This window comes from Polistes fuscatus, unplaced genomic scaffold, assembly GCF_010416935.1.
Source record: "Polistes fuscatus isolate 324 unplaced genomic scaffold, CU_Pfus_HIC Scaffold20, whole genome shotgun sequence".
Classification (NCBI taxonomy): domain Eukaryota; kingdom Metazoa; phylum Arthropoda; class Insecta; order Hymenoptera; family Vespidae; genus Polistes; species Polistes fuscatus.
This window is the reverse complement of record NW_025113097.1, coordinates 3166118-3192875: the sequence shown is the minus strand read 5'-3', so window position 1 is coordinate 3192875 and position 26758 is coordinate 3166118. Positions and strand designations below refer to the sequence as shown.

At 33.8% G+C, this 26758-nt stretch overlaps 1 protein-coding gene across 1 annotated transcript in view; it reads right to left on the bottom strand.

Annotated features, from left to right (window-relative positions):
* The window catches only part of LOC122517458 (roundabout homolog 2-like), a 207748-nt gene extending 186233 nt beyond the window's left edge, over positions 1 to 21515 (bottom strand). The window contains exons 1-2 of the mRNA XM_043635853.1: positions 20700 to 21515; positions 20317 to 20488 (exon numbers count right to left, since the gene is read on the bottom strand). Of these exons, the coding sequence (XP_043491788.1) occupies positions 20317 to 20380 (64 nt within the window). The 5' untranslated portion in view covers positions 20381 to 20488; positions 20700 to 21515. The remainder of the gene's footprint in view (positions 1 to 20316; positions 20489 to 20699) is intronic.
* Positions 21516 to 26758: the final 5243 nt, after the last annotated feature.

The window sequence follows — 26758 nt, the reverse complement described above, 5'->3', positions numbered from 1 at the left end:
ATTAAAAACAAAACAAAAAACAAAAAGAAAGAAAGAAACGTTAATACTCGCAATTTGTCCAAAATAAACGTTCAATAGTTATATCTTGCAATAATTATTATAAATATAATAATTATCTAGATAAAATCACACTAATATTATCTCTAACTTCGAACAATTTATGAGAACCACTGTATCGAATCATCTAAAACGTTTTTTCCTTTTCGCAAGGTCGCAATGTAAAATGGGCTTCCATACAAAATGTATTTTTTATCATGACAAACGGTCCAAGCAAAAAAGTTCGGAAAACATTGGTCAGATTCAACGAGATAGAGAAAGAAAATAAAAAAAAATAAAGAGAGAAGAAGTATAGACAGAGAAAAAGAGAGAGAGAAAGAGTATGTGTGTAGAAGGTTCAGCCCTTTTCCTGGGGCAAACCTCGGATAAAAAGTCACGTTAGTTAGGCAGGAGAATATCGATGACGAAAGAGAACATCGATATCGAACGACTCTGGCGTCTACATATGCGAAATACATGTATAAATGTATATATGTATATATGTGTGTGTGTGAGTTAGGGTGTGTCGATGATCGGACTCATGGTACGCGTGTCCTTTGTATTCGGTTCACCCATGGTGTGAGAAGGGCCATCGCGAAAGAGTCACGATCGTTTCGCACCCCTACCCTAAACTTTATGTGTATAGGTGTATGTATATATGTACCTATGTATACGCGTGTAGGTGTGTGTCACTTACCGAGAAACGCGATCGTAAAACTTCGCCACGAAAACTTCACCATCCCCCAGCCCCACCCCCAACCCCTCAGTCCCCACGCACAACACATCCTGGGTTCTACTCTACTTTACTTTACTTTACTCCACTATACTCCTCTGTTCTGTTCTGTTCTACTCTATTCTGATCGCGACGAAAAGCTTTCGGTATGGTTCCTACTCGTTTTCGTCGCCCTTCCTTCCCTTTATTTCTCTTCCCTTTAACTTTCCGTTGTCGTACGAACGGGGATCGATAAGAAGGATTTATCTTGTCTTTAGATAAGAATAAAATTGACCGTAACCCCCTACCCACCCTTAACCTACCTCCCTATAAGTAATGACGTAGGATAATTTATCTATGAATTTCTTCCTTTTTACCCTATGTTCTTTTTTCCTTTCTTTTTCTTTGGTAGCCCTTATTTCTAAATATCTACCCTAATTTTCTTTACGATCTAATCGTATCGTTACATAGATATATACATTTGTGTTTCAAAATAAAACACAAAATATAAAGTAAAATAAGTACGATTATTGTTTGCCTTCGGGATTGGATTAGATTGATAAAAGAGAAAAATAATAATTCATGAAAATCCTCTATGAATTATTTTCATATATATATATTGAATCTATTCGTACGAATCAAAGTTTGCTGTCAAAAGATGAATGAGAGAGAAAAAAGAAAGAGAGAGAAGAGAGATGACAGGATAAAAGACAGAGAAAAGAAAGAAAGAAAGGAAAAAAAAAGGAAATTTCAAATTAATTCCTCTCGTTGCTTCCGACCGAATCTTTTCCCCCCTTACCTCTTCCTACCCCTTCTCCCTACAGCTTCCCCCTATTACTCTCTCTCTCTCTCTTTTTCTCTATATATCACTGTTTTCTTACATTCTTCATCTCTCCTATCTCGCAATCATCCGATTCTCCCTTTTGCTCTTTCAGATTAGTTTCATTCAAACGTACGCACGCTAATTGGACCTTTCATACTTTTCTTGCCCTTCACACATGTACACGCGCTTTCTGGCATTCGCCATTGTCCTACTCGTCCATCATTCACGTCCCATGCTCGCGTGTATACTTACCTATACTATCATATTCGTATGCCACACGAACACCCTTCCCCCCTCCCTGCCCCAATCCTCCTGTCCTTTTCCCTTTCATCCATCATAGCACAGAATTCACGCAAACCCATATGTAGTACCTTCTTCTCTTACCGTGGACATTCTGATAAACGAAGGCGTCTCTGATAATGCTAGAAAAAATCCCACGAAACGAACGACGATCTTTTATCCAGCCATCATCGATGCTACGTGTTAGGAGAAACTAAGAGAGAGAGAGAGAGAGAGAGAGAAGGGATGGGAGGGTTCAACAAAGTTACTTCTTTTCCAAGATCAATAAGAATGAGAACCCTTTAGCATATATAAGTTTCTTTGGAGTACCAATTTCCTTAAACTTTTTATCAATCAATCTTACTTAGAAATCTATCGAAAGCTGTTAAACGATTTTTGAGCAAATCAAAAATATATTTTAAGGGGTTATATGCAGTTAGAATTTTTAAAAAATCGATTTTTTTTTTTTTTCATTTTCGGAATGTACATATATTTAAGTATATTCTCTGAAAATTTCAAATCGATCCGACAAATATTCTTCACTTCGTGTAAGCTGCAAACAAAAATTTTTAACTATGCGTAAACGTCTCTTTGAAACTTTAAACGCGTTTTTCTCAAAACGGTATTTTCAAAGTCGGTGATCTCGATTTTTCAAAAACGGCTTAACCGATCGGTTTCGAATTTTTACACAATCTTCTTAGATATATTCCTCAGGTATTAAGTATAAGGAATAATTTTTAAAAAATTTATTACTATTTTTTTGTAACAATTTAGAGCGAAAATTTTAGTCAAAAACAACAACTTTTTTTCAAATAGACGCCATTTTGTCAAACATCAAAATTTTTATTATTCCTTGGTTTTAATACCTGCATTAATCTATCCTTTAAAAGAATCCACCATATTTTTTAATTTCAATAATCCAAACCGCCAAAATGAAGATCACCGCCAAACGTCTTTTTTAGAGGACGTTCAGGAAATCATCTACAGGAGCGGTGCAGATTAATATTTTTACATAATCGACGCGCTATTGTATTCTCAAAAGTTGGCTCTATTGAATTACCATCACTTTTGTTTGAGAAATAAAAACTGTTTCTAGAAAAAATTCATGAAAATACGTCTTTTTCGAGCCTCGCAACTGCGTATAACCCCTTAAACGATTTTTGAGCAAATAAAAAAATATATTTTAATGTAAATAAATATAAATCACAATGAACATTCTCTTCCACCGATAAAAGGGTTAAGTTCATTAGAATGTTACCTTTGTCAAATAAAATACGATGCATTAACGTAAAGCTCATTCGAAGTATCTTTCTCAAGAACGTTAACTCCCATCCACATTTCACGTCGAGTTCTAATTTAATTTGAAAATTTACACGTTACAATCAATTGAAAGGAACACAACGAATAAGGAAGACACGTATAAAGGAATTCGGGGATGGAAACGTGGATATAATGTTTCTTACTATTATTGCGTCTTAAATAAAGCAACGTTGGAAATTTCGTGACACCCTATAGATTCAGGTATATTCAATGATTTTCTTTCTTCCTAATACACTGTGCAATATATAGAGCGATTCTTACGTGTTCCTTGAAACAAGCTACGAAATACTGTTCTACAGTGAATAGAAGAAAACCTAGAGTCTGATGATATGATTTGCTAGTATAAAAGAGATTAAGGGAGAAGGGGTAAGTTGGAAGAAGAAGAAGAAGAAGAAGAAGAAGAAGGAGAATGTTTGAAACTTTGATAACGAGCTACCACTACTACTACTACTATTACTACTACTATTACCTACTATTACACCATTTCGATTTTACCCACTACGTTCGTTTGCAAATATTCCTTCTTTGATGTTTATTCTATAGAGATAATTATCTGATAATTATTTAATAATAATAATAATAATAATGAAGATGATAATGATGATGATGATAATGATGATGATGATGATGATGATGATGGTAATAATAATAAATGCTATATTAAGAAAAACGAATAGAAATATATTTAACTGAAAAAAGAAATACTTTTCAACGAACATACACGAGATATTCGTTTCCCGTGATAAATTGTTTGTTTATAAAAAAAAAATTACAACTCAAAGAGTTAAACTTGTATGAGATATTTTATCCAATTGATATTTTCTTTCAATTAGAAATAAATAATCTACATACACACTTTCATATATATATATACGTGTTTTATATCTCACTTTTACAAATTACAAGAAAACGCGTGATAAATTCGTTATTAAACGATGACTAACGATCAGTTTAATAATAATAATAATTAAGAAACCCTTAGTAGAGGCCTAGAGTTTTAAAAAATATTTCTTCAAAAGAAAGATTAGGATCGTCCGAACGTAGACGAGAGCTATGAATAATAAATAATATATAATAAGATCTCGGTCCTATATTTAACCGCATTGATATTAAATACATGCTTCTTAACGTTACGCTGATTGTCATAAGAACATTTGTAAAATAATGATATAATCTACATACAACCTCATACATGAAAACGTACATATATACATACATAGAGAAACATATACATAAAGGGGGTGGGAAAGGGGGGTGTTCGTGTGCACGACGACGATGACGACGACAACGCCACAGCCATTATGTGTCTACGATCCTTCATCTCAAGAGACGCGACAATGGTAAATACCATCCGTATAACGTATGCCGTTTCTTTTATTTTCCTTTTCCTTTTCTTTATTTCTTTCTTTCTTGCTTTCTTTCTTCCAACTATACACCATGGAGTTCCTTCTCTTATGAATATATTTCTTATAAAAAAGAACGGCAGCTCTTCGAAGAGGAAGACACATAACACACCATACACACAAACACACACACACATATAGAAACAGACAGACAGCAGACGACACATACATACACGTATAAGCAGTCAGGTACACACAGAGATAGATACTGTGAGAAAGAGAGAAAGAGAGAGACATATAAATATATAAAGATGTTAGTAGTCGCGAACGTAAAGTCTGACAAACACTTCGTCTCTTTTTCGAGTCGAGTAAAGCGAGAAGAAGGTACATCTTCTTCTTCTTCTTCATCTTCTTCATCTTCATCTTCCTCTTTTACCTCGGTAGAGGAATCCTTATTTTACTTCGACGCATCTGTTTTCGAATGGAACACACGAGGAACGATCTCTCATTCTCAAATATCCAAAGCTTTTCCTCAAGGGAACACGGCTTTCGTTCGGTCCCGCCCACTATGAGAAAATTAGAGAGATCAAAATGTCAGAATTAGGAGCTATTTGTGAGCTCTCTCCGAGTTTCTCTCTCTCTTTCTCTCGTCGGGAGGTTTAAAAAGAACGAGAGATGGAGGATAGCTCGTCAAACGAGAGCGGAAATCTCGATTTGTACCGCACAGAGAATGAGAGAATGAGAGAGAGAGAGAGAGAGAAAGAAAAAAAGAGAAAACGTATAGAACCCCGAGACGAAAGTTAGAGGATGACGTTTGCTTGAGATCCGACCACCCATAGTTCTTGATCGAAAAGAATAAATAACTAAAACGACAGAGACAAATAAACCCTTTTCCACCGACTTCAATTGAAATCTTCGATAATAAACAAATAAATAATGGCGATCAATCTATTTCTTTCTTTCTTTTTTTTTTTTCAAACTATTAAGGTAAAAGCCCCCTCGGTTGGCCAGTTAAGCCGTTTTCTTTTTAGAAAAATTATATTCATTCAATAAAATAACTTACATCTAAACTAATGATTTAACCTGTAAGCTTGAGCTTTCAGCTTTGAATAAAATAAAGAAAAGACAAATTATTCATAAATATTTTAATAATAAATTAAAAAAAACATAGATTTGCAATGTCCCTATTTTAGCCAACTTTCTCCCTCTTTTGGCCACGCATGTCCCCTCATTTGGCCATGTTTCCTATTTAAAATAAATAATTAATTAATAACTAATTTATTAAATAAATCAAAATTGAATAATTCAAAACTCGTGTACAAAGAAATTAATTACTCATTAGTATTAAAAAAACTAGTTGAATACTTTATGTACAAATATATATAACCTCAAAGCGAATAGCCATAAGTTGGCTAATGATAAAAACAGAGGCAATAATACTGTCTCCATGCTTGGCCACCATATTTTTAATGGAGAATAATTAAAAATCACTTAATTTTCAATTTCTATAATAATTTTAAGCTATGTTAATTGCAGAAAAAAAAATATTTCGGTTGCTATTGTCAAAAATGAAATATATAGGTTAATAAAAATCACAGTATCCTTACCTTACTTAACAAGAAACCATCCAAAAACAGAAGTCTTGCACAACTTTATTTTTTTTCGTTTTTAAATATATTTTTAAAATAATCCGAATTACTTTCAATGATATTTTAAAATTAGAATTTTTTTTTTAAAAAACTGTCACCATGTGCACATCAGCATATAATTTATAATCACTGTTGTGGCATAAAGTGGCCAATAGAGGGGGCCTGGCCAACCGAGGGGGCTTTTACCTTATATAAATAAAACTGAAATTATATAGATTTGCTATTAAATTTCTATCTCATATACGATAATTCTAATAATTAATGAATTATTTCTAATACTTTACTTAATGATTAAATTCTAATTCTTTCGATATCGATACAAACAATTCGTTCAAGTTAAAACCCCCTAGAATATTAAAACAAACTCGCGTTCGAAAGAGGATTATATATATATATATATATAAGATAGAATTAAAAATATATATCGAAAATAAAGTGGAAATGATTTATTGAACGAAAATAAAATAAAATAAAATAAAACAACGACGAAAACCGAGTTAAACGTTTTACACGAGTTTCGTTCCATCGTTGTATTTTATTTTCCTTTTCGAGAAAAGTTTGATATATATATTATTATTTTTTTTGTAACTTCGTGCTTAGAGAACGAAGTGAGAATAAAAGAAAGAAAATGATCTAAAAAAAAGGGGGATGAAAGAAATAAGGAAGAGTAAAAAAAAAGAAAGTTGAAGTTAAGCAAAAGAAAATATGACTTCAAAGCGAACTGTCGAGTGTAAGAAAGAAAGAAAGAAAAAAAAAAGAGAGAAAACCTCCAACGAAAATGATCTACTTTTACATATATGTATGTATGTACGTATGCATAAATGCATGCATGCATGCATGTATGTATGTATGTCTATACGTATGTAAACGTATCCACCCGAGGGTGTAGGATGACCTGAAATCATACAAACGTACCGATACCTCCCCATCCTCCTTTTCGTTATTGAAATTCCTTTCTCCGTACTATCTTTCAAACACGTAACACCCTTTTTTCCGTTTCTCAATCATTTTCTAATCCCACCGCAAAGTTGATAAACCGTGTTCTTTCTTTCTTTTTTTTTCATTATAGGATCTTTGCAAAACGATTATTATTTCCCGTTTGAATTTCAATGAGGGAAAAAACCACTTTCGAAAACAAAGTCGACGAAGAGATAAAAAAAAAGGAAATAATATAATTGAAAAAAAAAAGAATTTCAAACAATTTCGTCGCAAAATTGTTCGCCGTGCTACGTCATTCGTATTTAAAATAATAATAATAATAATAATAATAATAATATAGAAATCGGTCAGCTTTTAAGTAAAAAAAAAAAAAAAATATCGGAAGAAGTTGGGGAGGGGGGAGGGGGGAAAAAGAAAGTAATCAAAAGTTCGGAAGTTGAGATCATACATTTGGCGGTGAGTACCGGAATAAAAATAAAATTTCACGCATTAACGCGCCCGTTTTCATACCCTTTCATCTTCTTCTCTATTTCTTTCTCCTTCCTTTCATCGTCTCTCGAGTCATCAGTATCACGGAACACAACTTCCAACCCCGTTTTTCTGGGTTCGTTTAGTGAACGCGTCTCTCGGCTTTCTACCTTTTTTAAAAAGCAAACTCCGACCTAACGAAAAATGTTTTCGTTTGGATGGCACCCTGCTACAACAGTCCAGCGGGTCCAAGGTTCAACGACATATACATATTTAAGTTAGCACGAAAGCAGTCGGGAGAAGGGGGAGGGGGAGGGGAGGGAGGCTTTCGTTTTTAGGGGTTATACGCAGTTAGAATTTTAAAAAATCGATTTTTTTTTTTTTCATTTTCGGAATGTACATATATTTAAGTATATTCTCTGAAAATTTCAAATCGATCCGACAAATATTCTTCACTTCATGTAAGCTGCAAACCAAAATTTTTAACTATGTGTAAACGTATCTTTGAAACTTTAAACGCGTTTTTCTCAAAACGGTATTTTCAAAGTCGGTGATCTCGATTTTTCAAAAACGGCTTAACCGATCGGTTTCGAATTTTTACACAATCTTCTTAGATATATTCCTCAGGTATTAAGTATAAGGAATAATTTTTACAAAATTTATTACTATTTTTTTGTAACAATTTAGAGCGAAAATTTTAGTCAAAAACAACAACTTTTTTTCAAATAGACGCCATTTTGTCAAAAATCAACATTTTTATTATTCCTTGGTTTTAATACCTGCATTAATCTATCCTTTAAAAGAATCCACCATATTTTTTAATTTCAATAATCCAAACCGCCAAAATGAAGATCACCGCCAAACGTCTTTTTTAGAGAACGTTCAGGAAATCATCTACAGGAGCGGTGCAGATTAATATTTTTACATAATCGACGCGCTATTCTATTCTCAAAAGTTGGCTCTATTTGAATTACCATCACTTTTGTTTGAGAAATAAAAACTGTTTCTATAAAAAATTAAAGAAAATACGTCTTTTTCGAGCCTCGCAACTGCGTATAACCCCTTAAGTTAGCACGAAAGCAGTCGGGGGAAGGTGGGAGGTTGGAGGAGGGGGGAGGTGGGCTTTCGTTTTAACGAAAAGCAATAGTTTGGCTGGTTTCTTCTTCTATCTTTCTCGCACTCTGGTACGACGTTATTTGCTTAGGTAGGTAAGTAGGTAGGTAGGTAGGTAGATAGGTAATACCAGTTCTCGTATGTACGAGTGGAATTACAATTGCTAGACGGCTTGCAACGTCGTGGTTATGCGATACATATCTATGGTGCCGTTTATGTAAGACCGGCCAAGTATTTCAAAGTGGAAGCCGCTTTTACCTTACTACTCTCTTTCACGAGTTATTATTACCATCTTCGAAATCATCACTGATTTTACCCGACTAATCGACTAACTTGATATATCTTTTTTTTATCTTTATCGTAATAATTATATTATTTATCGATCGATAAAATTAATGTAATACTCGATATCAATTTTCTGTTACTTTGCTCAACCTCTTTTCTTCATTTATTGTTAAAAGAAAAAAAGGAAATAGAAAGAAGTAAGAGAATATAATTCTAAGCGCAGGGTGTGTGTTCTAGTAAAACGATAGATTTTTCGGGTCTTGAAGTTAATACTCTCGTCGTCGACCCATATGGAGGCCGTTCCTCGGGAAAAACTTTCATCCGCGTCACACTTTTTCATCCTGACCCTAACTTCCGAATAAATTCAATCTTAAGTTCGAGCACGCGGGAAAATTGTAATAGAGGAGAGGAGGAGAAATAAGAGAGAAAGAGAGATTGAGAAAGAAAACGTAAGATTTAAGTACAACATTTTCTCGATTTTCATCCAAGATATTGGAAAAAATGATGATCCAGTGAAAACTAACATAGCATTCGAATTTCCCGAACGTTCCACGACCAATTCGTTGTTTTCTAATGAAAATATTTTTCATTAATATTTAATTTATAATTTATATTTATTATATATCTTTTGTATTTCGTTGAAAAAGATATGGCTTTTGTATAATGAAAAATATGGATAAATAAATGTTTAAAACCTCGGAAATGTATATGTGTGTCTATTTGTGTTTATACAGAGATTGATTAAATTGAAACATATTACACGCGTCGAATAGAAATTATTACAAAAATTCAAACATTAATTAACAGATATTACGCGTACGTTTGATCTATCGTTAAAATACGAGTAGAAAAATATTTCCGTGCGAAAGATAATTAATTAAAATACGTGTATATCCTTCTTCGTAGGTTCGTAGATTTTTCAAGATTCGTTAAATAGAATTGAACTTCAATATTTCCTATCTTATATAAAGTAATATTTTTAATCTCACATATACATACATATAATATATTCTTTCTCATTATTTTTATCATCCAGTTAGAGCTGTATAAATAATTAATTAGATTACTTATCATTCCTACAGTTATCCGCGCGAACAAAATGATTGCCTCTTATTGTTTTAAACGCGATTTCGTGACGACCATGTTAGAGTGAATTTTTATCATTATCATTGTGTCCGGTTATCGTTAAATGCGACAAACGAACCACTGTGCGTACGAATTGCACGATCAATGTACGAGAACTATTCTCCTGCTGCTTATTCTCGTCGTTCCCTCTTCTCTATATCAATTACGCGTGTTTTCTTCATCGAAAGAGAGAGAGAGAGAGATAGAGATAGAGAAAGGGAGAAGAAGGAGGCTGAGTGAGGGGGAGGGGGGGTGATACGAGATTTGTTTCGCCTCGACTCATCTCAACGCGATCCGAGTTGAGTGCAGATAACAGAGACAGATGTAGAATAAGAGAGTAAGAGAAAGAAAAAAAGAAAGAAAGAAAGAGAGGAAGAAAAATAAGAGGAAGGAAAAGAAGACAAAAAATTAAGATTTGAGTCGAGAAACGGAGAAGCGTAAAAGGGAGAAGATATGGGAAAACGAGAGAGAGAGAGAGAAAGAGAAAGAAATAAAAAGAACGTGTAAGGGAGAGATAGATAAAAAGAGAGAGAGAGAGAGAGAAAGATAGAAACATGGAGATGATAGTATTCGTGGAATCTCGTAACGAGACGAACAGCCTTCGCGGAGGAGAACGTGGCTTTTGCGAATAAATATGCGATGTAATTCCCGCGGGCAAAAGAAGAAGAAGAAGAAGAAGAAGAAGAAGAAGAAGAAGAAGAAGAAGAAGAAGAAGGGCTTAGAGACCGCGGCACCCTCTTCCCCCTTCTTCCACTCCTATCGAAGATAGTCATCGATGTTTTATGTATATGGCGACCATTCATGTTCAGTGCCGTGTGCTAAGATAGACAGAGAAAGAAATAGAGAATGCATTTCATTCTTTTCTTTTCTAACTACACATACACGTATTTACATATCATCAATGTTATGCTAGCTAGTTAGCTAGCTATGTATTTATGATATGTATCTCTCTCTCTCTCTCTTTCTATTTCTTCGTAATTATAATCTTTTAGTCGTTAAAAAATTCAACAAGAAAGAATCGAGAATCTGTAGAGCATCTCTAATCGTTCTATTAATTCATTTTTAATACGATTTTAGATTATTTATTACGAATATAATTTGAATAATAATGTTTATATGTATAAAAAAAAATGCTAAAAGTTTTACCGAGTTAGTTAAATTAATTGAGATTCGCATTAGTTAGTCCAACTAATTTTCTTAAGTACGTAATGTCCGTTTCGTAAATAATACCGTGATACACGGATATAGAGCCGTATGTTTCTCAAATAAATCATGCTACTACGTGGAATATTATTTATAATTACTTTAGAAATTTCATCTAGGTATACTTGCCGTTTTGCGTAATTAATTCATTTGGCGAATGAAGTTATGATAAATTTTTAATTATAAAATTCGAAATGATATTTCTAATATTTCACGTATGTGCATAAATCATACTATTAATGAGAGTTAATTACGTATATCTGTGGTATATTTTTCATTAGGATCTAGCGTATTAAGATATAACTTACTTTTTTAAGATTAGTATATAAAAATTCGTAAAATTATTTGCCGAATTGTTAAAGAATCGAACAGTCGCATTTCACTGTTCCCCTCTTCGTATTATTTTTATAAAAAGAAAATTATCTTAGAAAGGTCAGACTATTTGTATACTTTTAGTAAGAACGTTATTCGGTCGATATTTTTCATCGGAGAGGGGAGAAATGGAATTTAATTATTTCAGATATGTACATATGTGTATGTCAAATATGTTAAATATAAAATGTGATCAATGAAATAAATACATATATGATTAAAATATATTCTAGAATTTAGAGAATGGAATTTGAATATTTTAAACATATGCGTGTGTATATATTATTACAGTTAAAACGTGAAATCCAATAATAATTGAAATAACTTATAATAAGTCATTCATTTAAAAAGTGGTCATAATTTTGTCAACCTACTTTTTTCAATGTAATCGATTTAACAAACGACACGTGCCGATCAAAATTAACGCATCGGTGTACCATTATAATTCTGATTGAAAAGGAAAAATAAAGAAAAAATAAAAGAGGAGCAAAGAAATGAGATCGAAGTAAAAAAAGCATTAATCATTCATTAGCAAAATATCATGATGATATCATACATCAAATGAATACCCATTGTTGCATCTAAACTTTCATTCTCTTCAACGAGCCCAATGATCTCAGAAGAGACTGAGACACAAATCCGAAAATCGAATAGGAAACAACAATGGGAGCGTGATATGACGCGTGAACATGGCACATCCATCAGCTGCGATTAGGCAGCGTCGTCAGTATCGCACGGAGCACGATTAACGTGCAAGAAGGCTAATTCAATAACGGAGCGTTTCCGCATGAGACGACTTCCAGAGGCAGGGTTATCAAGCTACTACCACCCGGCACCGACGAACCTAACCAACGAGTGAATAAGTGAGTACGTGTGTGTGTGTGTGTGTATGTGCGAGTGAATGAGTAAGTGGTAACTCTCCCTTTCTCTCTCTTTCTCTTTTGCTTTTTCTCTTTCTCGCCCTATCTTTCTCACTCTTGTACATTAGATCGAGCATCTCATGCTTATACGAGCTTCATCCTCTCGAGCAATGTTTACGGTCATCCGGAAAAGCATCAAAGAGGAAACGTCCCTACAAAATCTGAAACCGTAAAGTGCTAGAAAAAGAAGGAGAGAGAGAGAGAGAGAAAGGGAAACAGGAAGAAATGGAGGAAGTGAAATGATATTCAGCTTTACTTTTTTCTTGGTTGTTTTAATTTATAACGTATTACACGCTATTTTGTATATCGATTTTTATTTAATAATTTTGTTTCTTTCTCTCTCTCTCTCTCTAAGAATATTATCATTGAATTGAATTGTCAAAATATACCATTCCGCTTTTCAATTATATCCGAAAAAATAATTTACAATAGCATTTTCCATTAATTCTGACTAATGGACTTCTTAACAAAAAAAGAAAGAAAGAAAGAAAGAAAAAAAGAAATTAGGATAAAAAATCTCATAGTTAAATTTACTCTTTCGAAAGACACAAATAATCAAATAGAAAGAAAGAGAGAGAGAGAGAAAGGGAAGTAGAGACGAAGTAGACGGTTACGACTACTCAAGATCGAGCTTGATAGAGGTCGAGGGGATGCAAGCGAATGAGAAAAAGAAAAATCAGAAGAAAAGAGAGAGAGAGAGAAGGAAGAGCAGAGGGTTGAGTTGGATTCGAGCTTGCTCGCGAGTCGCCAGCTAGGAGCCGTACTTTACATATTTAAATTGAACGCGTCTATCTACCTTACCCTTCCTACCTACCTACCTTACCCTACCTTCCCCCTTCCTCCTCTTTTCATTTCTCTCTCTTTCTCTCGCTTTCCTTTCGACGACGATGACGACGAAGGTCCGACGTGGGTCGAAGGAAACGTGGTGGAAAGAAGGAAGGCCCGGTCCGTGCCGTTCTCCTACAGAGTTTCCGGTATTTTCGTCGAAACGACCGTTTAACTAGACTTAGAGAGTATAAAACGATGATAGAGAGAGAGAGAGAGAGAATGAGAAAGAGATAGTAAAGACGTTCTTATTAACCCTTTGAAGATGCCACCGCTTATTTACGTACACGTGAAAAACGTTTTCACGTGTATAAGCGTGGCTAAATGTATGTTAACATGTATCGGTTGAAGCTAGTCCGAGTTTTACATGCAAAACGAAATTCTACTCGTCGATATATGTGAATGTCACGAATGAATGAACGAGGGGTGGGGAAGAAGCTCGGACACCAGTCAGCTGTAAAATACTATAATTAACTGTATTTTATTTACCGAATATATTCTGTTACTTTTATTTATTTATTTATTTATTTATTTCTGTAAATTATATTCTTTTTTTTTAATTCGTTTGTTTCGGAACAACAGAAGATAAAAATAATTAAATTGCATTTTTCATTCAATGGAAATCGTATTCGTTTTCTCTCTCTCTCTCTATCTCTTTTTATTATTCTTTCTCTCTCTCTCTAAAAAAATAAAATTAAAATAAAAATCAGTGCGATAGGAAGGTTAAAAACATGATCGATTACACGTATAAAAATCGTCGCAAAGTTTTACGATTTCTTCTTGAAATTATTTGCCTACGCGAACGTACACTCATCCGTATAGCGACAGATAGATATGTATTATATATATATGTGTGTGTGTGTTTAAATATATACGAGTATATGTATACTTATATGTATATGTATTGCAACGCGGGCAGCAAAGCTTCCATTTAAAAGTACAATGAACCTCGGTAACAGAGCGCAAGCGGATGCACGTTGCAACGGTCAAAGTTCCCGAAAACGCGTGCGAAAGCTTCATTATGTTCTAGCGTCGATGTCGATGCTGACGAAAGAGATTGGAGATTGAGCTGGTGAAGGTTCGCGAAGCAATTTAATGCAACGAAGTTACATTACTTTTAGAAACGTTTAATAATCGATAGAAACGTTTTATAAATTGTCTCTTCGTTTTCTATTTCTTTTCAATTTTATATTACTATTACAAAACTCATTATGATTGGATCGATAATTGTTAAACATTTTGAATAAGTGATCAGTATATATATATATGTATATAAAGTTTTTTTTTTGTTCGATATATATAATTATTTATAAGTATTTTAAATTAGATGTTTAATATTTATAATAGGGTCAAGATTTAATCGAGGTTAAATACCGATACAGGATACGTATCGTGATATTTTATTTTATACACTGACCAAAAATGTTTAACAATACTGACTTAATAAATAGAAACACTGTTATATGCAATAATACTATTTATTATTCAGTTGGCATAGACGAAATAGAATGATTTAATTTTTATCGTACGATCCGTGTAAACTGAAATGAATAGAATATACAAACGAGGGGGTGTTGGGGGTTAAAGTTACGTATATAACCCAAGGTTCCTCTCAGTTTCGGCTTTATAAAAGGGAACTTTATCGAGTCGTAGTAACCAACGTCGTAGCTGGTGCCACCTAAGAGTGCAATCGGCTCGAGTAATCGATATTCAGATCCGTGTAATGGTCGAAGTTTCCGAGAAACGCGTTTTGCTCTCGAATTGCTTGTAGAAATTCAATGTATCCGTGTAGATATACGTGTAAGTATATAGAACGCAAAGTCGAAAGGCTAACCTCATCGAAACGAGTTATAAACGCGTTCCTAGAGGAGGAGAAGAAAGAGGAGGAGGAGGAGGACACATTAAGCTGTTTCAATTAGTCTCGCTAATAAGTTAGAAATTATTTAAAAATTAGGTAAAAAGTTCGAAACCCATCGACGTGTCCATCAAACGTGTTCATTGTTTTGCGTATTCATAATACTCGATGAAAGAAAGTTATTAGTTAGCTCTAATACAATAGACGCGTATATAGAATGAGCCAATGATTGTTGATTGCGCGAATAAAACATCTAGAAATGGTTTCGATTGATCGTTTAAAATAGAATCATAAAACGAAAATAAAGATTAAACTTGTATATCATTTAAAAGAGACCAGTTTTATAATCATTTATTCAATTATCGTTACTTATTATTTTAATATTGTCAGATATATATATATAATCACTTTCTGACCTGTCCGAAGAAACTGTTCGTTTTCGATTAATCCAGACTTATTGTCAGTGTTTTTTTTTTTTAACAGCGCAAGCCTACATCTCGCCGTTATGTTACCTATTTTTTTTGTCTTTTTTGTATACCCCGTGGTAAACAATGGTCTATCATGGATTTGAAAACAGCGAGGCCACGGCGTTTGTTTAACTTTTATCGGATGCGAACGAAACGAGGTCCCACCGGCAACACTCTCGTTTAATATATGTATACGTGTTCATGTATATATATGTATATATATTTCGTATATATTTCGCCACGCGAATATAAATGCAGCATGATCCGCGGCTAAAAGTTCGAAAAATTCAGATGAAAATCTCTTTTGGAATCAGTAGGAATTAACGAACGTGTGCGTACGATGAGAAGCATTAAACAAAAGCGATGACATGCTCGTATAAAACTATGAGTGATCGTACGTATGTACGAAATGATAGGAATATTTTCAACATGATTTTCAAATTAAAATTGTCGAGAAGGTGATGACGAACGCGAACAGAAAAAATTAAAAGATTAAAACGATAAAAAAAAAAAACAAAAGTAATTTATTGGCCCAAGTTATGCGGAAACATACGAACCATCAAAATGATAAAAAATTATTTAAGCGTAATAAGGATCCCTATAATTTTATAATCTTTCATTAAAAAAAATATAATATTAAAGACAATTTCAAATAATATTAATTATATTATTATTCACTGTTTTATGCGAGTCATTTACAAAACAATGGGAAATAAGGATAACAAGTGAAACCGTGTAATAGAAATAAAACTACTTTTTCTTTTAAATTGCTATCTCCAAACTAAATTTATTCAATTTCAGACCACCGAGGATTAGAAGTTTGTAGCATAACTTGGCCACGAATTGATAATGTGAAATTAAAATTCTTCTTTAAGTTGTTTCATTTAGAATACGCCCAAAGTATCTTTATTAACTATTCTATGAAATAAAAAATAATATATATATATATATACAACTTTGAAATCAAACATTTATAAAATACATAGTTATAGACATCTACATTTTTATAACATTATTTCATCTCATCAACACAAAATGAATGATTACCTCGATATAATCGAAGTTATATTATTTCCATAAAAGATAAATATTATATATACATATAACATTCGTACACTCCACGTATACAATCATTTTATAGACAGGAAAACAAATAATAATAATAATAGACTTATAAAGATAGATCAACATTTCATTGAAATGTTATCATCGTTTTACCACCCACAATATTTCGCGTAGTTCGTTCTCACCCAGGAAACTTAATCGCGAGTATTAAAATAGTACAAATAAATGATCGATTAAATACCACCGTAGAAAAGTAAAAAATGACAAAAAAAAAAAAAAAAGGACAAGAGAGTAAAATCCAGTATCATAGCGAACGCTTAATATTCGATCATTACGTATCGCACTTCACCCCATAACGATGTCATAACCTATAACCCCCTATATAGTTATATCGTTCGTACGATTAATATCCCAGACCCGTTATCGTCGAACGCGTGATCATCCCGAGCGATCCAACTTGTACGACTCTCGAAACAATATCTCTCGCTCGGAGGCCCTCGTAAATTTGTCGGAATCGCCGATAGCCCATGGTACGAAACGTATGTGTGAGTGAACTTACTACTCTTACCTAAAAACTCTATCTTACGAAGAAGAGGAAGAAAACTCTGTGAAAAAGAGACGAATAAAATGGAATAAGACGATAAAGGGTCGAAAAACAGAAAGAGAAAGAAAGAAAAAAAGAAAGTAAGTAAGAGAGAGAGAGAGAGAGAGAAACGAATTGTATCGGTTCTGCAGCTTTTTCCCGGAAACGAAAGATGCTCGTTCTCTATTGGACGTTATTATTGCGCGCACGCTCACACTTATATATATATATAACTTGAAGTAAAGGTGAAGAAGGAGACGTTGACGAAGAAGTTAACAAAAGTAATATAAAAATAAAAAAGAGAAAAATGATGGGGGTAAAAAATAGAGGGAAAAAAAAATAAGGCTAAGAACGAGGATCGTTTCTACAAATGGCTATAGAGGAATAAGAGTCTACAGGGAGAGAGAAGGAAAGAAAGAAAGAAAGAAAGAAAGAAAGAGAAAGAGAGAATGCATCGAGGCCGTGTCCAAGTCCCAATGCTATCTTTAGACGACGCTTGGGACAACGCGCGGCATAGATGTCGATCAATTATTTCTCTACCTTCCTCGCTTTTCTGCGACGAAGCGTTCTCCTCTCCTCTCCTTACCTCTCCTCACCTCACTCTTCCACTCTTCTTGTCTTTCTCTATACGCGTAGAAAGAAAAAGACGGAGAGAAGTTCGACGATTCCGCTCGTAAATTATTCATTGGCTCCGCCGTTTTTGTTCCTCACTCGGATAGAAGAAGATATTTTTACTTGGTGGCACCGATAAACCCTTGCACCAACCAACCAGCCATCGAGAAACTCGCATGGACGTTCTATGATCGCGTTTACGACTACCGACTACGTGGAAATAAACTTAAGACTACGGTAATAACGATCGAACGACTATCGACGATCCCAGCAAATTATTGAGATCACAATACGAGTATATGCACTTAGATTTCTCTTACCTTTTTTTCTTTCCTTTGTGACAAAAGCTCGATTTACAAATTCTAAGTAATATCTCTTTTTTTATCTCATACGAATTTATTATGTATACTAACTATCTATTTATAATACTAACAGTTTCTGTAATAATATAAGTAATAATAACTACTTATATCAAATATACTGATATTTTGTTATAATTATTAAACAAAAATATTGAAAAATATCGACCCTATAGATAGCAGCCAGTATATAATGTAATATTATTACTTAATATTTTCTTTCTCGGGTAGAAATAAAACATTAAATAATATGGTAATCGAATATTAATAGTAGATATTTCTTTAATAGTATATAAAATACAATGATTACGAATAAATCAACACTGTTTCATAAATTTTGTCGCACAATCTATCAGCCAAAACATGTGACATTTATTTATTATTTTTTTTCGATTCGACAAAGATAAGAAAGTAAGAAAACTCGTTTATTATGAATTCAAATGAACGTTAAATCAACTATCATTCGGTTTTTCAAATTTCCTTCTCTACAATTTCTATGCAAAACGTTCAATAACCTGAAAGATAATTGGTTCATCTTTACTATTAAAGGGTTGAATTCTTCAACATGCCATAAATATTCCCTTTAAGTTTCTCGACAGAAAAGAAAAAAAAATACGAGATTGGACCAATTTAGAATACAAATGTGACAAATATGTAAACGTGTATTAAAAAATACGTATGAACATTTATTAGATGCATGCATAAATTCTATATGTATATAAAAGTATACATACATACGCGTGAATATTACATACGTAGATAGATAAATAGATAGATAGACAGATAGATAGAAACATACGTTGGAAATCTAGAGTGAGAAATTGCGAGAATTCTAGCTAACGGACTTTCACGTCCCGTCACTCTATAAAGGGTTAACTCGGTTACGATCCCGAGAGAGAGAGAAAGAACGAATGAACTCTTCTACTACTCGGAAATCTCGAGATGTTCATTCCAAGTAAAAGAAAGAAAGAAAGAAAGAAAGAAAGAAAAAAAAAATGCCTGCAACAACCATTCGATCGAGAATTCGTTTCGTGGATCGACCAATCATTTCGAGCTAAAATTACATCCGGAGAATGAAATTTGTTCTTACGCGTAAAGTTCATGGCTGCCGAGATGTATCTACTTTATCTATCTAACAATAACGTAAGACGAATGAAATTGATTGAATTACCTGGACGATTCGATCGGAAAAAAGCTTTTCGACCTGACCCCTACTCCTCTCTCTCTCGGAAATGAAAAACTTCTTTAGCAACCACAAAGCTAAAGGAGCACGTAATTAGCCGACTCATAAATCGATAAGTTCTACTTCGCCTTACGTGTCCGGTGTTAATCTCACTTTTAATCAAACCGCGATTCTACTTCGATATATATATATATGTATTTATGTATGTAAGTACGTAATATTTTTACTTTTAACCGTACGTTAGTTGTAATACTCGGCGTAAGTTAAGAATCGTAACGATCTATTTTAAATATGGTGGTTACTTTCTTCAAATTTATCTTTAGATTTTTAATCTCACGTTACAGACTATTATTTACATATCTAACTATTTACGTACTTACATACTTCTCCGCGCTAATTTATATTTAGCCGGTAGTATATTCTCCGGTACTTAATTCCAGAGAAAATGCAATTAATTAAATTACGAGCTTTGAACGTCGGCATACTCTCATTGCATATCACCAATTAACTTGAGAGATTCATAGGTGCCGATGAAATTACCGTGCTGTGTGTTAAAGGATCAAAACGTTTTCCCTCCTAATATTAGATTTTATGCGCTATCTCGAACAAAAGTGCAGTTATCAAGAAAAATTTACACCATCGTATTATAAACGATACGAATTTTGTGATATAACGACGACCATTGTCTATCATTACCCGATGACTCGATGAAATTTCTTTAAAAAAAAAAATACTTTGTAAGTAAATAAAAATATCAAAAATAAATCATTATGCATTTACCTTTCGCCGTGAGAGCGAATATTGTGAGGATGAGGAACGGCGTCGTCGTCCCGACGCACGGCATCTTCGATGGTATCCAAAGGGTCCTTTATTGGTAACGACGACCTTATCGTCTTTCCAACAAACAAATTGCAATGTTGCAAGCAACCTCTTCGTTCAAGTATCATACGCACTGGATCGTCGAGATGATAACCAAAAAGAAAATTTACCAAAAAGAACGAAAAAAAATATAAACAAAGATCTTTCACAGGTCGCACCACAAAATTCTTAAATCGGAGAATAAAAAAGCACAAGGTGTGTATGCACGAGCTCGGAACAAAAATAACAAAAAAAAAACCCCAAAAAGAAGGAGAATTCTCCTTCCTTCTTTATTTACTTCTCACCGAGTAATACGAAGAAAGAACTAAAAGGTCAAGGAACTAGCGGGAGACGTTGTTGAGCCAGATGCCCCTTCGTCCTTCGTAACTCTTCTATCTTTCTTCTTTTCTTCCTTCTTTACCAACACGTAGGATAACACACACTCCTACAAGGCAAAACGATCGACCGCTTCGATCGGTCGATTAACGGGATTTCCATCGTTATCTTTCGAGTCCGGAACTATTTTTGAACGGTTCATAATCCGATCGATTTATTTCGCCGGCTTTCGCGACGGTATGTCACACACGGCATCCTCGGGAACGTTTGCTACGACAAAAGTCAACTAGAAACCATCGACTATCGATTGCGATTTTTACCGAGGTTACTATATGAATTTATTGACGATCGATCTAACTCTTTTACACGTTTTTTCGAGTCTATCTTATTCTAACTATAAACTAATAACACTCTAACGCATGATGCTTGGATTTTTTCCTTTTTTTACCGAAGAATAACGTCTTAAAACTCGTTAAAAATCTTATCAGAGTTTTCACTCGATGTTTTTTATTAAGAGTAAACTACATGCAAGACGTTCACTTTCCATACGAAAAGTCCACCATAAGTTGCGTTATATACATGATCGATCAGAGAACACGTTTCGATTCGTGTCATCGTAAGAAAAAATATCAAGAATAACAAAAAAAAAAGAACTGCCGGAAGGGTTAATATGATGGAAACGTTTAATACGAAAAAAGCAAAACGACCGATCTTCGCGACGCGACGGTCGATTCGCGACTGATGCGGCGATTCCCAAACGGTGCCACGCGCGACTTCGGCCAAACTCGACTATTCTCGGATGACATCGGCCGCGAAGGCTTCGTTACGCTTGCGCCTACGCCCGGCGTCTCGTTTCTCTCACTCTCTCCCATTGGTTTAGCCCGGTCTATGCTTTGCGCCTACCTATTCCCTCCCTACTTTTGTACCTTTTATCTTTTCTCTCTTTCTTTCTCAAAGCCACGGTATACACACAGCGAATACGCATACACGTATGCATTATTTTCTCTTTCTCTCGAGAGTCATCGCTCTCTCATGCACCAAGAACAACGCCAATCCACTTTTACTGTCTCTTCTATACTAATCACACACATATACACACAGACGCATAACCCATACATGCAGACGCTTATATCCGTGGTGGTGGCTCCCCTGTGCCGACGGTCAGCCATCTCGCGCGTTACACCCCCACCACCATACGAACACCACACAACCACCATCATCGGTTGTTGCCGTTGCAAGCGGAGACTCTCTTTGGATTTGAACGGCCGCCGCTCGATTCGTCCACGCGGTCACCACGACGACTGATGAGCGTTCCTTGCATCCGAAAATGTGGAAGCGTTACTGCGGCATGCACAACCGCGAATATTACGTTCTTCGTGCTTGGTTAACTACGAACTCTACGACGAAATACCTCCAGGCGATAGGAGCACCGGATGTTTCGCGTCGCGTTCCGCCTTCTATTTGCTCCTCACACGTGCGCACACATACACTGTATCAACGTATGCTAGAGTACTTTGCTTCTTTACGTTTCGACGGTTCCTCTTTCTCTATCTGTCTTTGTCTCTTAATCCAGTTTCACATTCCCTTTTGATGTATACACAGTCGATTCGTTTTCCCTTACCAGGGGATGATCAGATTTTTTTCCCCCACCCCGATTTTTTATAAATTCTGCACGCATGTAATAGTTCACGAGAATATTCAAGTCTTTAAAAATGACGTATATATAAAAGTATGTTTTCTTTTTCTTTTCTAATTCCCTTTTTTCCATTATTGTGAAGTAAGCTTAATAAATTTTCTTTTGTTTTTCTATATTCTAAAGTATTTTATATTAATTTGTATGAAAAATATAATTAAAAGAAAAGGGTGCATTTTCCCAAATACATAGAGCTATATTTGTTACAGAATTTTAATTAATTAAAAATCATATGTAGTATTTCTGTGTGTGTCTTCAGAAATGCATTTATGTAGGTATATATTTTAAAATAAAGCAATTTAAAACATTCAAATAAAAAAGAATCCAGAAAGTTTGATGATAAATCCAACGATGATCACCTGTAACAAAAAGCAAATTATATTAGTCATACAGTCAAGTGATATAATAGCCTGACATATAAGTGGTCCAATTCCCAGATGCACTTTTCATTTGAATTCCCTATTTATTTTTATCCAATCTCTATTTACCGTTTGTAAAATAAAATAACATTTAAACGCGTGATTTTACATTAAAAAATGTAATTAATTAGGAAACAGGAAAAGTACAAATATTATAATAAGTTACCGATCAAAATAATATCTATTAATTATTATAAAATACTTTTAAATTATACGTTATATGCAAAATAAAAATTGCAAATTTAATAAAATACGATCAAAGTAAAAAATCTTAAAAACGAAACAAGAAAAAAGAAATGACTGTAATATTTACTGAACGTTAATCAAACTTCAACATTTAATAATACGAGAATATTAATATTTTTAATTCTAACTAGCTAAAAATTTATGCACCTTTTGGACGACATGGCACACAGATTTGGTGTGCAAGGAGATGGAATGATCCATTATCTCCAATTACAATTACAAATTAATGACGAGCATAAAAATACAATAGAATGTAAAATATAACTAAAGAGCTATTTTCGGAAAGTTCGAACTTATTGTTGAACCTTTGAAAATAACTCAATAGCTCAATAGTAGTTGCCCTCTTCAGCCACATTTAAGTGGGGGCCTCTTCGGCATTTAGCCTCTTCTTTCTTCATCCCTGAAAACTGCATTGGACAATTTCTACGTTCGAGCAAGATAAGATATCTCGTACTTTTTTTGCGAATTAATTGGTATTTTGTAAGATAATTCTAATTCTCGATTATTAAAAATTAATTTACATTTTCCGATAGTTATTCAAGCTCGTGGACCATCAATGAACTTAGAGTTTATTGACATATACACGAGCACAATTAAACGAATGTCCAAAGCAGATAATTATCGATGACCTAATAACACGTCGCACTTTTAATATCAAAAAATAAAATAGAACTGAAATAAATAATGCAATAAATGTTATGCATTTTCTTGCAATATTTTAATTTCATTCATTCGTTTTATTTCTAATTGAGAAAATCGCGATTGTGCGAAGTGCTAGTATTACAATACTTAAAACTAAGTATCAAATGGATCAAAGTATTTGCGAATTTGTTCGACTCTATCTCGTTCGAGATAGAATCAAAATAGAAATAAATCTTTCAAATCGTTGCAAATTCCTTTGAATCTCACGATACATAATAAAGATACAGAAGAGTCACAAAATAAATTTACAAAACCGGCATAATGGAATGAATAAAAAAAAAATTTTTGTAACAATTCTGTATGAACCCGGAGGCCGAATTTCCACTCCGAAGTGGAAACAAACCTAATGCCTTTTCCGGGCCCTACCTGCTTAAAATTAAAGTGTGCACATTCGCTCAGAAAAATATACTACCTGCCCGTCAATTACCCGTATTTAAAAAGTGCAAACATACATGCATACCCACCCACTCACTCCACGATTCTCTCACATACCACCAGGGTGCAAAAGCCTAAACTAGAGAGCATGCCCCGGGGCACCTCCGACACCCTAGTTCAAACGCGTGTTTTCTAAACTTATGGGAGTACGTACCAATGCTGTAATCGACTGCCAAGGCTAATGATTATTGCAATGATGACTAAAGCAAAAATACTGGTACATACTAGTATATATGCATACTAGTAATATACAAGTATATCAAAGTTTTCACAAATAAATGCGGTAACTCTACTATTCAAAACGATTTTATATATTACAAAAAAAAATGAGAAAAATTTAATAATAAATAAAAAATACAATCATGTGTATTTTTCATATCACACCTAACTCTAGGTGTGCTATACTAAGAAGTATTCTAAGTGATAAATAATGCAATAATTACAAACTATCGCGAAACGATGTACAAAACACTCTACCTAATACGCACACACAGGTGTAAAGTACATCGTGCAATCACTAGCACAATGACAGCCGCCAAGAGGGGAAAAACTTAAAACTAAACCTATACCAACTGTTTCTCACCCATACGAGTAGCACCTGGGCACACGTATAGATGAGAACGCAGAAAGTACAGGGGGGAGAAACGGGATATTAGTATATTAGAAGCTGAAAATCCTGATCTAAAAAATATGATTAAAAACACATATATACATAACATATAAATACATTTTTATAAAAATTCATCTAAGCAGCTAAGGACTCTACAATTTATTTGATCAAAAATAAATTTAAAAATATTTTAATATCTTTGAATATCTTTTAATATATTTCGAAACCTCGGACGACTCCTTTCATTAAGTTGGCTGTTCTAATAAAAGAACTGGGCTTTGAGCCACCACTTGACTGCTAGAGTCTATCCGTCGCGAATGAGTTTGTCTTCTTGCTCATTTATTTAAAATATCGAAGTATCGATACATGAATATTAAGCGCGATTAGATATAAACTAAGTACGAAGCAATGCATGTAAGACATTTATTACATGCTTTTCTGGACAAAAACGAGTAAATAAATGCTCGATATTACCACTACTAACCACGAACAAAACACGTAATAAAAAAGAAAGTGCATTAATTAATTGCATTATTAATTAAATGAATTTAACCGGTGAGACAAGAAAACCTATCCTGAACTAATATAAAATATACAATACAATATACAATTTTCACGAGTAATTCCAAAAGAAGAATTACTCATGTGCTCGTCAATAATTTCTTTAAATAATTACAACCAGTAACTCGTGCCGATTAGGACCTTTCATCCTCGACATGATTGAGCACCGGAGGGACTTTAAATTTTTTGACTCACTGTGTAAGAAGTTCCACGATGGCTCCAAAACACTCCTACTTCGCAGCAAGTGTTGTAGTCTGACAATCGAAGAATGCCTCGATTTGGTATTGAAAAAAATCCATCCAAGATCCATCGAAGATCCATCGAAGAATTCATTCCACATCTTTGCAAAGTAAGGAAATCCATCGTCTTATCTGTAACATAAAATAGGACATAACGATAAATTATCTGCAATATAATCCAAAATCATATTAAAATAAAATCGAATAAAATGTAAATAAAATAGATACTTACAATGCATTCCAATGGGATGAAATTCAATTGCACCATGGCGATGCACCTCACGTGAATCTAAAAACGCGGTATAAACGAAAATAAGAAACTATAGATGAGTTTCTTATCGCGAAACCGAAATTTTATTATACGACGAACAACACTGATTCTAATTCGCGTTTGATTTTAATTTATTGTGCGCCCGATCACTGATTCTACAACTGCTTCCAAAGACCGCTTTGCACACAGTCAATGCAAGTAAAAAAATCTTCATTGATGCACTGACTCTAATACGCGAACAGTCTGTACGACGGTTTAAAGATAAAAATACAACTTTACTCGAACAAACTCTAATGCAATTACTGCATTGGTCGCAGTTAATTTAATATATACATTTCAAAAATAGTTCGCGAACGCGACGGAATCGGAATGAAAACGAACGAACGTGCTTTTAATCCGTGATTTTAATTATATTTAACGATACAACACTCCCGTATATTGTTTCGCGCACGATTGCAATCTGAAACAGAAATAAAAAACAATACTATTAATATCATTACTATTACTGAAAACAATTAAAATGTTTGTTGAATTATTAAATACAAAATATACTCACTTTGTATCTCCATCGATGAATGTACGATGGGTCTCCTACCCTTAGGATGACGATGACAAAGCACTAACACTGATTCTACAACTGCATTACATGCAGTTAATTCAATTAACACTAGATTAATGGACTAACAATAAACCAATTTGATTCTCCATTTCAAATTTCTTTGCTACATATGCTACATATACATAAAATTTTAATATTTTTTTTTTAAAATATACGTTGATTTTTAATACCATAATGAAATATATGTAAATATTAATTCCTCCCCTCTACCCATTTCTTCATGCAAACAATTT